Raw genomic sequence first — 14,753 nt, forward strand, 5'->3', positions numbered from 1 at the left:
TTTCAGGTTTCCAACCGTAAAGAGTAAAATAAAAAAACAAACAATTCCCCAAAAAAAGTCCAAAGTTATCTCCCTGAACACAAAAATGACTTCTTTCTAGTTAGCAACAAAATGGCGGTGTACTAGAATGTAAACAAGTTTATATTGTTAGACATAAACGGAAGTTTTTAGCACAGTGTATATATTTTTAAAACCCACAGAAATGATCCTTTCCGTGGCTCTATGACGACAATTATTGGAATAAATGAATTGAATTTTATATGGTAAAGATAGAGACTTGGAAATTCAAAGATACCGCGAAACATTTGGTGTATTTTGAGTTTGAGGAACGAAGTGGCAATTTGGACTCGAGTATGAATTGTCCCCTGTGGCTATTCGGACTCCAATGTGCGTGCACATACAGAGGGGAGGACGACACAATGTTGGCAGTAGGCAGATTTTTAAAAAATAGAAAAAGAGTTCAGAAGAAATTCTGTTTTGCTCATATATAACAAACACTGACTCAGTTCATACTACTTTGGACTGTAGAAGGATTGTTGCCTGTCTCACACTATCACAATGTTTTTTCTTTGTCCTGATTTTATTTGGACATCGTGTTATGTTGTTAGAAAAGCTTTTTGATTTATACCACAGTTACTTTAACTGACTTTTGTTACTTTTGAAGAGTTTTAACTCTTTCCTTTTTAATATCTATCTGGACCCAATTAATCTAAGATTTTGTTTTTATACCTGGATACCTGGATACCTCTGTATAGAGCTTTTAGACTTGGTGTAGTCTCCTTCGCTCCTCCTCATCTATTAATGATTGGACCAATTTTTATAATTGAACTTGTTTCCTAGGGTGTTGCTTATCTCCAACTCTGCTTTGAATTTATTCAAATTTTTTGCTGATACTGTGGTTTCTTGTAGTTTATTCCAGTTATTTACAATTCTAGATGAAAAAAAGTTCCTTCTTTCATTTGTTTTAAAACGTTCTTTTTTCAGTTTCTTGCTGTTTCCTCGTGTCTGAATGTTCTTGTTTGGTTTAAGGAATCCTGCCTCTACCCTGTCTATTCCCTTTACTATTTTATATGTTTGGATCATATCTCCCTTCTTCTCCTGTAATCTAAGGTCGGGAGATTTAATTCTTTCAATCTCTCACAGTATGTTTTGTCTTTCAGGTGTGTGATAAGTTTTGTTGCTCTCCTTTGCACTCTTTCCAAACAGTCTTTGTCTCCCTCAAACTTCGGATACCATATGTAGTTAGCATATTCCAGCTTTGATCTAACCATAGTCTTGTAGATGGTAGTCATGTGTTTTGTTTTCAGATTCTTGAAATTTCTTTTCACTATTCCGAGTGTTTTACTAGCCTTAGATTGAACATCTTTAATTTGCTTCTTGAAGTTTAGCTTCCTATCAATAAATACTCCTAGGTCTTTTTCCCCATTGGATTTCTGCAGGGGTTTTTCTTTCATTATATAGTTTGCTTCTCTGTTGTTTTTTCCTAGGTGAAGAACTGCACATTTATCTACATTGAACTCCATCTGCCATATTTCGGACCATTCTTCAAGCTTTTTCAAATCTTGTTGTAAGGTGTTTCTTTCTTCTTCTGTATTAGCTACTCCATAGAGCTTAGTATCATCGGCAAAGATTTTACATTTAGATGATAGATTGTCTGGCAAGTCATTGATATAAATCAGGAAGAGAACTGGTCCCAGTACACTTCCTTGTGGAACTCCACTTGTTACCAGTCTCTCTGTTGATGCTGTTCCATTCACTATCACTTTTTGTCTTCTATCTTTGAGGAAATCTCGGACCCATTTGACTGTCTGATCATTAATTTGATACTGTTCCAATTTCCTGATTAGGCGCCAGTGTGGAACTTTGTCAAATGCCTTTCTGAAGTCGAGGTATATGACATCTAAATTGTTGCCTAATTCCAGGTCTCTCGTCCAGTCATCCATTGTTTCAAGTAGGTTTGTTACTGTAGACCTTCCTGCCATGAAACCATGTTGATCTTTGCTGAATAGTTTGTTCTTGGTCATATGATCAACCATTTCTTCTCTAATCAGCTGTTCCATGAGCTTGCAGACGACAGATGTCAGGCTCACTGGTCTGTAGTTTTCTGGATTTTTTCTGTCTCCCTTCTTGAATATGGCTGTGACGTTAGCTTCTTTCCATTCCCTTGGTAGTCTTCCTTCTTTCATCGACTGGTTAAATATCTTGGTTAGGGGTTCTACTAGCTGCTCTGCTAAGTTTTTTAGGATGTAAGGATGAAGTTTGTCAGGTCCAGGTGATTTACTCTCCTTTAGGTTTTGTAGTCTCTTCATTACTCTCTCTTCAGTAATCGGCCATTGTGTAGTATCTATATTACTTCTTTTAGCAATATCTGGCAAGTTTTTCTGGTTCTCCACTGTAAAGACACTTGCAAAGAAGAGATTTAGCACCTCTGCCTTGTCTTCATCTTCAGATGCCCAAGTGCCATCTTCTTTTTTTATGTCACAGGTTCCCTGTCTTGTCTTCATTTTACTGTTTACATAACTCCAGAATACTTTAGGATTTTCTTTCGTTTCCTCTGCTATCTTGTTCTCATACTTTTGATGCGCTTGTCGGACTATTTTAGTAGTTGCGTTTCTCACTCTTTTGTATTTGTCCCAATCCTCTTCCTTTTTGCTTCTAGAGTATCTTCTATTTACTGCCTTCTTCTTCCGTAATGCCTCTCTCACTTCCTGCGTCATCCAAGGTTGATTTCTTCTCCCAACCCGGTTCCCTCTGCTTTTCGGGATGTTTTTCTCGAAGCATTGGTTAAGTACTCTGGTAAATCTACTCCAGTTGTTTCCTACGGTGTCCTCGATTAGTATTTCCTCCCATTTGATATGCCCCAGTTCCTCTTTCATACTCTCTAGATCAGCCTTCCTATATCTGAGTGTCAGTTTTTCATCTACAGTCTCTGATGTCGCCCTCAGTTTTAGGAATATGGTCGCATGGTCGCTTTTTCCCAGTGGGTGGCTCAGTCTTAGGTCGATTATGTCATTTTCTTCCTCCATCAATATCAAGTCCAATACGTTGGGCTTTTGGTTTTTTCTCTGTCTCGTGGGTTCTTTTATTATCTGTTGTAGGTAGCAATCTTCAATGGTTTCTATGAAACTTTCCTCCAGGCTTCCCTCTTTTGGTTCGTCCATCCCTTTCCACTCCAGTTCCGGCATTTTTCTCGTCAAATATAGCGGATTAGACTACCTGTTGACATTTACTAAAATTTTAATTTTGATTTGCATTAATTTTATGTAACTATCAATAATTAAAATATTAAGGTAGAGGCTAGGGAGACCAAGATTTTGGTCTCCAGGCTTAAGCGTAAAACTGTATTTTCGTTTATTTATAGAACTGTTTCTTTATGTTGAAAAGGCGAGTTTTTTCTTCTTTTATTTATTGCTTGCCTGTTTGTTTGTTTTTTGTTGCAGTTCTTGCTTTTTTTTTTTTTTTTTTTTTGGCTCTTTATAATCACGCCTCCTCCTAGTTAAGAGACCAAGATTTTGGTCTCCCTAGCCAAATTGGCCAATTTTGGCTGTGTTCTTATATTTCTTGGGTCAATTTTTAGCATAACACCAATCATTAGCACTATAACAGTGTTTTTGTAAAATTTCTTTGGATGTAGAGCCTAAGAACGATGGTGAATAGGTGCAAACCAGTTCTCAAATCTTTTAAGGTCCTTTTATTTCTTTTTTGGTCGTATTTTGTCACCTTGTTTACATTGAAGATCCATCATTTTGTTTTAACTTGCAGGGTGATTTTTCCCCTTAGCCTAAATCATATTTTTGTTCTTTTTACCTGATCTCCCCCCCCCCTCTTCCCCCCCCCCCTTTACGACTTCGACACTTTAAAATAGAATTTTAAAATATGTGTTCTTGAACAGCTATTTGGGAAAATACCTATCAATCTATTGTGGAAGGATATTATTCTGCGAGGGCAAGCAAAGAAGTTTGGCCAGAACTAAACAATTAAACACAAAAGTTTAGAAATCTCCCCAAAACTAATGACAAATTTGAAAGAACCCCTATTCCAACATGTCAGTTGCATAAATCACTAACAATGGTTAAAGTTTGTTTATGGTGATTCATGTGTTGACATTCGAACAGTTTAAAGTTGGAGAAGTGTTTTACTGGAACTGAATCTGTCTCTACCAACATAAATGACTATGGTTCGTAGTATTCCTCCAAAAAAATTGATGAACTTAATCGAGCCAATCGCAGATAATACAATCAGACGTTTTGCAAAGGTTTTTAATTTCAAATTAGGAAGAGTTGGCATGTATCTTTTGAGAAATCCTGGGTTACAGAACGGTATGAGCCCGTTAGATACCATGAATGCTCCCACAAGCTCGTGATCAAATTGAAAAAGGAAGTTTTCTTGAAGGTGACACCTCAAGGGGGCAAATTTTGGTAGTGATGGCGAGATGCAGCAGAGGTGACTCAAAGTTTGCTTTGTGAATTCCTCTTCAATGCGATTCAATAAGTGGCTTTGTGCGGATGGGAACAGTGACTATGCTGAAATTATTATGATAAACAAAGAGGACATAGACTAAGCTTTGATTTGATACCTTTGTCAATTTTGTTTCTATATTATAGTTTTGAAAGCACAAGTGTGGCATCAAGACTTTTCAATCTAATCTTGTATAATCATTAAAATAGATGCATTTAATTTTTGTGATTTGCCCACTTTATGTTTTCAATATTTTCAAGTTAAATCTACAGTTGCCAGATTCATTTGCACGGACCTACAGACTTTATTGGTGGACCGATTTTGATTGTTTATGCATGAATGGATTCGTCTCAATCTGTCTTGATTTCCATGATAATCATTAAAGTATATAAGTGCTTTTGCAGAATATGCCTTTATTTACCTGCAAATTGTGCAGGTTCTCCACTCGTATGAATAAAAAAGTTTGCTTTGGGTAAGCATTAATGGGTAAATCTAGTCCAAGGCTGATGCCTGAAATTGTTGATGAATCCAGACTCATGAGTAACCCAGATCTAAGACTCATGGGATAAAATAAATTCGTCTGATTATTTTGGGTCTTGTTGCTTATCTGTAATTACCAACATCCAGTATATAATATTCAGAAAAGTGAGTGGAGCAGGCACTTATGTTGGTAACAACAAGATATGAAGTGAATAGAAAAGTGCCAGAAGACAATAGAGAATAAAAAATTTTTTCGCGGCGGTGGTGGGGTTCGAACCTGCGACCTTATTGGTACGACAACTCCGCCTGGCAGGTGAGAGCGTGGCTCTACCGTGTGAGCTATCAACGAACACAAAAAATATTCGTTTCAAACTCAAAGTCATTACTAGATCCCTCTCTCACCCACTTCTTGAGACCGCCGATTCGTTCGTACACCACCATCGCGAATAATTTTGACCAGCAGTTAAGCTTAATAGCCAATATTCTCAACACAAACATATAACATAGAAACGATTGAGACATTGAGTATGCTCCGGTGTATGGGGTGAATTTTTAATTCAGAAAAGTGAGTGGAGCAGGCACTTATGTTGGTAACAACAAGATATGAAGTGAATAGAAAAGTGCCAGAAGACAATAGAGAATAAAAAATTTTTTATTCTCTATTGTCTTCTGGCACTTTTCTATTCACTTCATATCTTGTTGTTACCAACATAAGTGCCTGCTCCACTCACTTTTCTGAATTAAAAATTCACCCCATACACCGGAGCATACTCAATGTCTCAATCGTTTCTATGTTATATGTTTGTGTTGAGAATATTGGCTATTAAGCTTAACTGCTGGTCAAAATTATTCGCGATGGTGGTGTACGAACGAATCGGCGGTCTCAAGAAGTGGGTGAGAGAGGGATCTAGTAATGACTTTGAGTTTGAAACGAATATTTTTTGTGTTCGTTGATAGCTCACACGGTAGAGCCACGCTCTCACCTGCCAGGCGGAGTTGTCGTACCAATAAGGTCGCAGGTTCGAACCCCACCACCGCCGCGAAAAAATTTTTTATTCTCTATTGTCTTCTGGCACTTTTCTATTCACTTCATATCTTCCAGTATATAATATTGCAAGTATTCTGTGAATTTCTTAATTAATGTTACTTTCTTAACTTAGGATATTAACGATATCCCTATTCTGCACTGCACTATTTTACTTTTAGAGATGAAGTGAGTAGAAAAGTGCCAGAAGACAATAGAGAATAAAAAATTTACTCTACCGTATGAGCTATCCACGAACCCAAAAAAAATTGTATCAAACTCAGGTCATTCATTACTAGAGTATTCTCTCACCGACTACTGGAGGCAGCGGGTACACACACACACAACCAACGTGAAGTTAGTTGGCCAGCAGTTAAGCTTAATAGCCAATATTCTCAACACAAACATATAACATAGAAACAATTGAGACATTGAGTATGCTCTGGTATATGGGGTGAATTTTTAATTCAGAAAAGTAAGTGGAGCAGGCCCTTATGTTGGTAACAACAAGAGATGAAGTGAGTAGAAAAGTGCCAGAAGACAATAGAGAATAAAATTTTTTTTTGTTTTGGTTCGTGGATAGCTCATACGGTAGAGTCATGCTCTCACCGGCCAGGCGGAGTTGTCGTACCAATAAGGTCGTGGGTTCAAACCCCATCACCGCCGCGAAAAATTTTTTATTCTCTATTGTCTTCTGGCACTTTTCTACTCACGTCATCTCTTGTTGTTACCAACATAAGTGCCTGCTCCACTCACTTTTCTGAACTATTTTACTTTTGTACTGTTTCAGATCTAAATGCAGGTTTCTGGTCAAATGGAATACTCGTTGAAGACAATAGAATTCAAGTCTAAAACTAAAAACTGTTAATAAACCAAAAGGAGGAAATTCTTGTGCATCTGAAAGCATAATGTTTCAAAGTGGTTATCAGGTTAGTCACAAAATGTTTTTTTTTTGTTTATTTATATTTATTTATCTAATAATTAGAGTTGTATCACATTTTAAATTGAATTTGGATATGAGATTTGAGAAAGCCTAGGACATAATTTGCCTTCTTACTTTAAAATTTGTTTGGTTTTGTCATTACAGCTTGCTATAAATGATAACTTCCAAGTATTTTCATGGTTAGTTTCTTTTAGAACTTTGTAATCTGTAATGATGTAGATTTCATTGGCTTAATTTTATTTGGTGTTTTATAATAATAATAATAATAATAATAATAATAATAATAATAATAATAATAATATAATCATGATGATGATAATAATGATTAACGAAAAAAAAAAAATAAGTAGTGTATATCTCAAGCATTATGAGCTCCAGGCTCTCTACAAAAACATCATTAAACAATGCCAACAATGTGACACATCAAAACTTGCTCAAGGATACACAGAGTAGAGATGGATGATCGAACTCGGTACCTTTCGGGTATGAAGAACATACTGCACTGCTGAGCCATGCTGCCCCTAGTTATAGGGGTTTAATGTACTATACTCCTACTCACCCACTAAGATCAAGCAATCTTTACCTTCTAACCGTGTGTCCTAAGAAAGATCAATCAAAACTATTGCAGCGTTCCTTCTACCATACTGCCCTAGCACTTGGAATTCACTTCCAGTGGCCGTGAGATTCAGTTATAAGATGTCAATAGACATCTTCAAAAAATGCTTAAAAACATATTTGCAATGCCTTCATGACAATCTGTTGCTGGTCTCATTGGGTAGTCTTACATTAGACTCAGAAATAAATGAATAAACCATCTGGGGCAGCTCTATGTCATTTTAAGTTGAATCAACAGCATTTTTCTACGAAATTTATTGGATGAAATTGTATTTTTAACAATGAGCAGTATTTTATCCACCACTTAGAGCTGCCACTGAGTGGGAATGGGCACTATAGAAATAATTTACATTATTATAATTAAAGAAAAATGCTTTTGTTAAATGAATACCAGACGACGGTTGTTTAATTTGGGAATCACACACATAAACCAAATGAGCAATATTGAAACCTGTAGTGATGCACTACCAACCATCTGGGTGTACCATTAAAAAAATATGATTATAGACAGTAATATTTAGTCTGAGTCAATTGGTTTATATGAAGAAGAAGAAGAAGAAGAAGAAGAAGAAGAAGAAGAAGAAGAAGAAGAAGAAGAAGAAGAAGAAGAAGAAGAAGAAGAAGAAGAAGAAGAAGAAGAAGAAGAAGAAGAAGAAGGAGGAGAAGGAGGAAAATCCATAAATGATTGGTGTATTACAAGGACGGGTGCTTATGAGAACCCCTTTCAGATTCTTTTCTTTTTTCTATTTAATTTGTTTTTTTTTTTTACTCTTTCTGTTGCATTTGTTAATATAAATACAACTCTCTCCATACATTCCTTCAATTTTAATTCATTCTCTTTCTTATTTATGAACTTTTCTCTTTCACAGGGCGGACCTTCCTTTGAGATTTTTAGCACACAAGGAAGAGACTCAACATCAAAATGGAAACTTTCTTCTGGAATAAAAAAGGTAAGTAGAATTGTGATGTTATAGTTATAGGTTGTTTTTTGGGGGGTTTAATTTAGTTTTTGTTGTTGTTAGAATTTCTGTGAGCTTTATTTTTATCACTCACGTGATGTTATGTTGTTGTTTTTTTGTTGTTGATTATATCAAAATAATAAAGGTACTAATGATAATGATGACTTGTGTCACACTGTATAACCTTGTTGTGCACACGCATCTGGCACAATTAGCCGTTTAATGAACTTGACAAATTTTCTGAGGGATGCAACTGTTTAAGGTTTTCTTTAAATGCCTGTCTGGGGCCCAAATTCTTTAAAACTGATGCAACTCGGGTTACTTGGAAACCAATCAAATAACAATTATACGCCTTTGACTCTTTTTTAGCACGACGATGATAAGTATTTGTTTATGTCACTAATTTACTTTGCATCCAATTACTCAACACTCTTGTTTGATTACAATCCTTTAACATCATAAATTGGCCTGAAATAAGAAAAACAGTTCATCTTTGTAATCTGACTTTGTCAAAACATAACTTTAATGGCAACAACAATATCAGAACTTTAAAAAAAATAGAAAACTTAGCACACATACTGGTATATCCAGTTGTGATGGTTAAGTTAAGCATAAAAGTTGTATTTAATTTGGTAAAATGTTGCAATGCTTGATATTAGTTTTAGAGATGGTATTAATGGAGAGGATATTATTCAATAATCATGAATATAAAGTTTTCCACAATGAAACTTTACAAAGTGGCGTATCACAAACTGTGTGTAATGCTAATAATAACATGGAATGAAGTGAATAGATAAGTTCCAGATGATAATAGAGGATAAAAACTTCTTGCAGTGCCAATGGGATGCTTGTCAATTAATCCCAGAAAAAAAATTGTTTCAAACAAGAGCTTGTCCTCACTAACAACTAATGGGGGTCAAAATGTGACCAGTTACCAATCTGCTAAAGTTAAGCCCAGCAATAAAGCTATTATCTCTCTTTTCCATATTATAATATAGAGACGAAATGAATAAGCTCTGATGTATTGAGTGAATATAAGTGCAGAGGAAGACTTTAGAAGCTGGGTTGACGAAATAAATTTGGAGGTGTAGCCATACGCTACTACTACTACTAGTGCAGAAAATTGAATGGAGCAGGCACCTATGTTAATGATAACTTGAAATGAAGTGAGTAGAGAAATTCCAGAAGACACTAGAGGATAAAAACTTTTTGCAATGATGATAATCGAACCTGATGCATCTGGCCAGATTGTGACATATCAGTTTGGACTGGAGTTCGATTCTCATCCATGGGTGAAAGTTTGCTGAAACATGCCAGCAGTATTTTGGTTATGATAAAAATTGACTGCTGGCATTTTGACTCTTATCGTTAGGTCTTTTAAAGTTTAAGATGGTGGGTACTTGTTTTAAATTAGCATGTCTTTCAGGTAAACTGGCTTTGTTGGTCTGTCTTTCAGGCAAATTGATCCCTGAAAAATTCTCACCCATGTTTCCATCACGGCAAAAAGTTTTTATCCTCCATTGTCTTTTGGCACTTCATTTCATGTTATTATTAAGTGTAATGTTACTGATCTATAATAGTTATGAGCTTCTTGTTCACTATTTATTCCAGTATGATCTTTCCAAAACGGTTTGATTTATTTTCAGAGTGTTTCACTGTAATGAAAATATGCAATAGTGGTGTACATAACTCTTAAGAGATCAGATAATAAGAGAGGTGTAGTGTTGTGTTGTTCTTATTGTCACTTTGTGTGTGTTTCAGTTGTCGGGCTCTTATCGATGCCCGGGGCTTTGAATCATGTCCAGTCCTCTAATCCATGTCCAATTTTTAAAGAAAATCATTTCATGTCTCATTTTAGGTTGTGTTACATTTTCATTCATTCCAACTCTCCAATTCGTGACTATTGAGACTTATTTATTCATTAAAACATTTCTGTTTTTTGTTGCATTATCAGAATGCAAGCAGTTCTAAATGGAGACTTTGTTCATTATGGAGACTATTCATGTAATTGAGAAAGAAAATAAATGGTCAAGGACCCAAACCCCAAATTATTTTGGACATCATCTGATAAGAAAAAGAATAGATACAAAAAAAACAAAACAAAACAAAACAAAACAAAACAAACAAGAACTAAGTACTACGAAGCAGGCCTGCAAGAACGTTTACCATCTTTTTAATACAATAGGATAGATAAAGCAATGAAATCAATAATCAACAAGTTCATATGGTCATCTTTTATATTTACCCTGTGGACACGTTTTGAAATATACATGCATAGATTTGTTTGCAAGTATTTTCCCTTGTCTTTTCTTAGAACATGGCTGAGTCATTATCTGGCCTGTAAAATGTGAAGACAAAGAGGTTTTTCATAGCACTTTTTGTAGAGTGCTCTATTGCTAATAATTGTTGGGTATTGGATGTAAAGGACTTTTTACAGTCTTTTCCGGTGAAACCTAAAATAATGATAAATCTTTTTATCCTTTTCAAGCAATTAACATAATGTTACAAATAATCATGTCTCATTACACACAAACTAAATACATTACAGCAAATTCAAGTTTTTGCTCTTCGCTTTGTGTTAAAGGCCAGGTACCACAGTTGTAAATAAGTATGGACTTCACAAGTGCTTTATTTAATTTGATTGTTATATTGATTTTTACTTTTGCATCTCTGATCCAAACATTGATCAATTTATTGAGGGTGACTGTTTAGATATTTTTTTCTTCTTTCGACATCCTCTTTGTCTTTGATCATCAGTGATCCTACTTTTTTTTTGGTAGTAATGTGACAGTATACTGTTATACGAGTTCCATTTTTCAATTCACTGCACAGATATATGAAAAAGATGTCAAAGGATATGTTCTCACGTTGGAAGGGACTCCTGCTACAACTAAACTACAAGCACCAAAAGATCCCAAACAAAGTTGTAAGTTACTATTCCAGATTGACGATTCATGAGAATCCTGAAAGAATTAATGATTATTATATTGATAAATGAATTTCTATTATGAAATAGTTTGTTATAAATAGTTAAGTGGGTGTAAATGTGTGATATAACTACAAACTGTTTAGTGGTTGTAAATGTGATATAACTTATATGATTGTGAAATTTGTATCAGGCTGTCATTAAAGTATCTAGTTTAATAACACTTAAATTTTGTGTGCTCTTGCGATTTGACACTCACCATTGACAAAATGAAATGAAAACAATGTGAATGATAACACCTATTTAACTTTACAGAATCTTAATCTCATTCAACCCTTCTACACCTTGTCGAGGTTAACATTAAAAGAACTGAAACAATAAAGTTTTTCTACATAAAATAGAGAAAGATATTGACAGAAAAACCTCTCGTGAGGTTATGTGTGTCACTGTGATGTAAATGTAAAGCCTTAGACTCACAACTGAGGATTCAATCCAGCAATTAGGCACCTTGACACTATGCCCTGATGAAAGGCATTTTGCTCACGTTTTCTTTGTTCTATCAGAAATGGACATTAATTTCAGATGTCCCACTGATGCTAAGTAATGTTGACTTGGAAAATTGCACCAATAACAGCTGCATATCTTGTTAAATTTACTCTGATCCATCATCAACAGATTCAAAAAGATATGAGTATGGTATTTAGCGTGGGTAAGAGATATATAGATACAATCTTCTTTTTTTCTTTGCGAGCACAGGGCGAGACAGTGAGTCGAGTCAAAGGTAAAATTAACATTTTATTTACTTATTATTTTAAAAACAGTGACCTTGGTTCAGCGTTATCTTGTTGTCCAGTTGTATGTTCCGAGGGGAGCTGACTTCTCTATGGAAATTGGGTAAATTAAATTTTGTTGTCATTATTATCTTTTTTTTTAATATGAAAAATGAAGCAAAAATTTAAGGAGTCCAAATGACAACCTTTTGAATCTATTCTTTAATACATTTGATCTCAGTAGGAGAGAATTTGGTTCTATGTAGAATCGTCTATTCCTACTGAAAGTATCCAAGTGCTAATCAATCAGATCTAATGATAAACGCATATTGACTGATTTCCTTGTAACATCCTAATTCTGTGATATTGAATCAAATGTCTAATGTATATAAGCCATAGTTCATAAATCCAGTTGTAAATCTTAAACTTTTAGATTTTTGGTGCAAAAGACTTTACGGTGGTTCATCAGTAAGCCATCAAAGATAGTGAACAAAAATTAATTTAACAGCTTGATATTTGTTTATTAAAGTTTTGGTCCATAACTCTAGACATCATGGTATTTAAGAGCAGTATTGCTTGTATTAATCACATTGTACTTTGAAAAAGCATTTCCTACAAAATTTATGTGATTGCTATGTGTGAGATTTTGCTTATTTTGACTCCTTATTCTGTCTTAGCCATTTCTTTCTTTCTTTTTTTTTTATTTGACAGTATAAAGAAGCAATTGTTAGAGTCAATAGTTAATATACAGTATTTACTTTGACATCAAAGATGGCATGTGTTACTGTGTGTTTGTTTTATCAGTCATGGCATTACTATTTTAATCCTCCAGGGTGACAGATTTGGCCAACAACAAGAGACGTCTCTTGTTATCAAGTGCTCAGAAAGAGACACAAGTGACTCCACTTCACGCCAAAATACCATTGACTGTTTTAAGGAGGGCGGTGGTAAGTTACACATTTTATTTAATTTTGTGGTTGAATATCGTGGTTAAATATGTTATTGGGTGCTGGTTTTGAAATAGAGGATAAGGATGGATTAACTTTAGAACAAGAAATCAATGGGGATTTTTAAAAATGCAGTCTGAATTTAGTTTTCAAAGATTAAGTCATGCCATGATCAGGTCCAGTTTAAGATCTGGACATTGCATGCCACTTTTTTAAGGCGTAAAGCAAGGAATTATGAATGATGAATAATTCCACTCCATGGACATGCACAATCAACAGATCAAACACAACATTTTGGCAACAGGTATTTTTTCCAAGAACCACAAAGGTTGGGCAAAATTTCAGACGAAATAGTGACACCACCAAGTCATGAACAATTTCTGGTTGTCCTGAGCGCATACAACATGGCGCAGTACTTGTCAAAAGCTTGATGGCATTTGATGCTTCAAGAAGAAGAAGAAGATTTCTGATCAGGCAGATGTTTGGTTGTAGAATATTTAGGCACCTCGAGAAGAGTTTGAGTACAAATTGTGTATTTTTATGTATTTTGTTGTTTATTAAAACAAATAAATTCGTGTTTTGTTCAATTCATGATACAATCTTCACCACTCTTCTTGTGTTTTGCTTTGTTTTTCATCAGTTATTTTCTTTTTATTGCGGTCTATTTCTATATTAGCATCATTACCAACAATATATAGACAATTAAATAACCTCCTTCAATCTGCACCAACTGAACATATAAACTAAAATTCCACCTAAATTAAAAGGAAATACAATCGTATTGTCCTAAAGAAATTAGCACCTGATAGAAATATTTGGGCAAAATCACCTCATGGATACAGCAGGCTGTCAAGTTGCTAAATGATATACAATTTGTGGCAAGTCTCTTCAAGACTATGTAACCTTATTTAATTCATTCATTTTTAAGATACAAGAAATTTTAGATTTGCTTTTTGGATGGAATGAAAATTAAGTTTTACTAAATTTTTTTAAAGATTAAAAATCATTGACCTTATCTCTCCACAGTGGATGAATCTGGCCTTAGATATGGTGTCACTGGTTGGAGAAACTTGGACAAGTCAAACATTTCGGTCCATTGACCAACTGACCATATCAGCAAACTGTAAAGTCAGGCGCATATTTACCATGAAGTCACAACCGCCTGACACAACTGATGATGATGGTGAGGGCCTCTTATTTAAAGGATTTCATTCTCTTTTTTTTTTTTTTTTGATGTTTGAATATGTTTTAATACTAGTAAATTTGAAAGCTTATGGACAAGTTGTGGAGCATAAAATATTGCCCTCAATATTGTGCTCAAATGATAAAAAGCTGATCTGTTGTTGAAAATATGCAAGAAAACTGAAAATATATACATGTATATATAGAGTATTATATTTTATGTTAAGCTGTGATTTGAAACAATGGAACATTTTTTCCCCAGAATTTTGTGTTAATGACTTACCTTGCTTTTTTAAAGAAGCTCAATTGATTTTATCCTAGATAATTCTATAATGTGCCAAGAGATGAATGAAAGGGTTGCCATTTTATGGTCTTGCGGTGTGTCCTTTGCTGGTGACCTGAAGGTCCCTGTTTGAATCTAGCTGTGTACAGTGCATAGTTGAGTCCTT

The 14,753-nt window shown here is 34.8% G+C and overlaps 1 protein-coding gene across 3 annotated transcripts in view; it reads left to right on the plus strand.

Moving 5' to 3' along the window:
* The first annotated feature begins 75 nt into the window (after positions 1 to 75).
* LOC144974969 (protein CFAP20DC-like) overlaps positions 76 to 14,753 on the plus strand; it is a 36,043-nt gene continuing 21,365 nt past the window's right edge. Inside the window, exons 1-7 of one of the 3 annotated variants that reach the window (XM_078918536.1) lie at positions 76 to 129; positions 6,753 to 6,891; positions 8,390 to 8,470; positions 11,312 to 11,405; positions 12,227 to 12,299; positions 13,008 to 13,122; positions 14,149 to 14,305. In XM_078918536.1, the coding sequence (XP_078774662.1) occupies positions 6,871 to 6,891; positions 8,390 to 8,470; positions 11,312 to 11,405; positions 12,227 to 12,299; positions 13,008 to 13,122; positions 14,149 to 14,305 (541 nt within the window). In that variant the 5' untranslated portion in view covers positions 76 to 129; positions 6,753 to 6,870. Of the gene's footprint in view, positions 429 to 6,752; positions 6,892 to 8,389; positions 8,471 to 11,311; positions 11,406 to 12,226; positions 12,300 to 13,007; positions 13,123 to 14,148; positions 14,306 to 14,753 lie in introns of all 3 variants that reach the window. The other 2 variants (XM_078918537.1, XM_078918539.1) reach the window with 2 other exon arrangements.

The sequence above is a fragment of the Berghia stephanieae genome, chromosome 6 (genome assembly GCF_034508935.2).
Source record: "Berghia stephanieae isolate SIO BIC M18660-M18661 chromosome 6, UCSD_Bste_1.3, whole genome shotgun sequence".
In the NCBI taxonomy this organism is placed as follows: domain Eukaryota; kingdom Metazoa; phylum Mollusca; class Gastropoda; order Nudibranchia; family Aeolidiidae; genus Berghia; species Berghia stephanieae.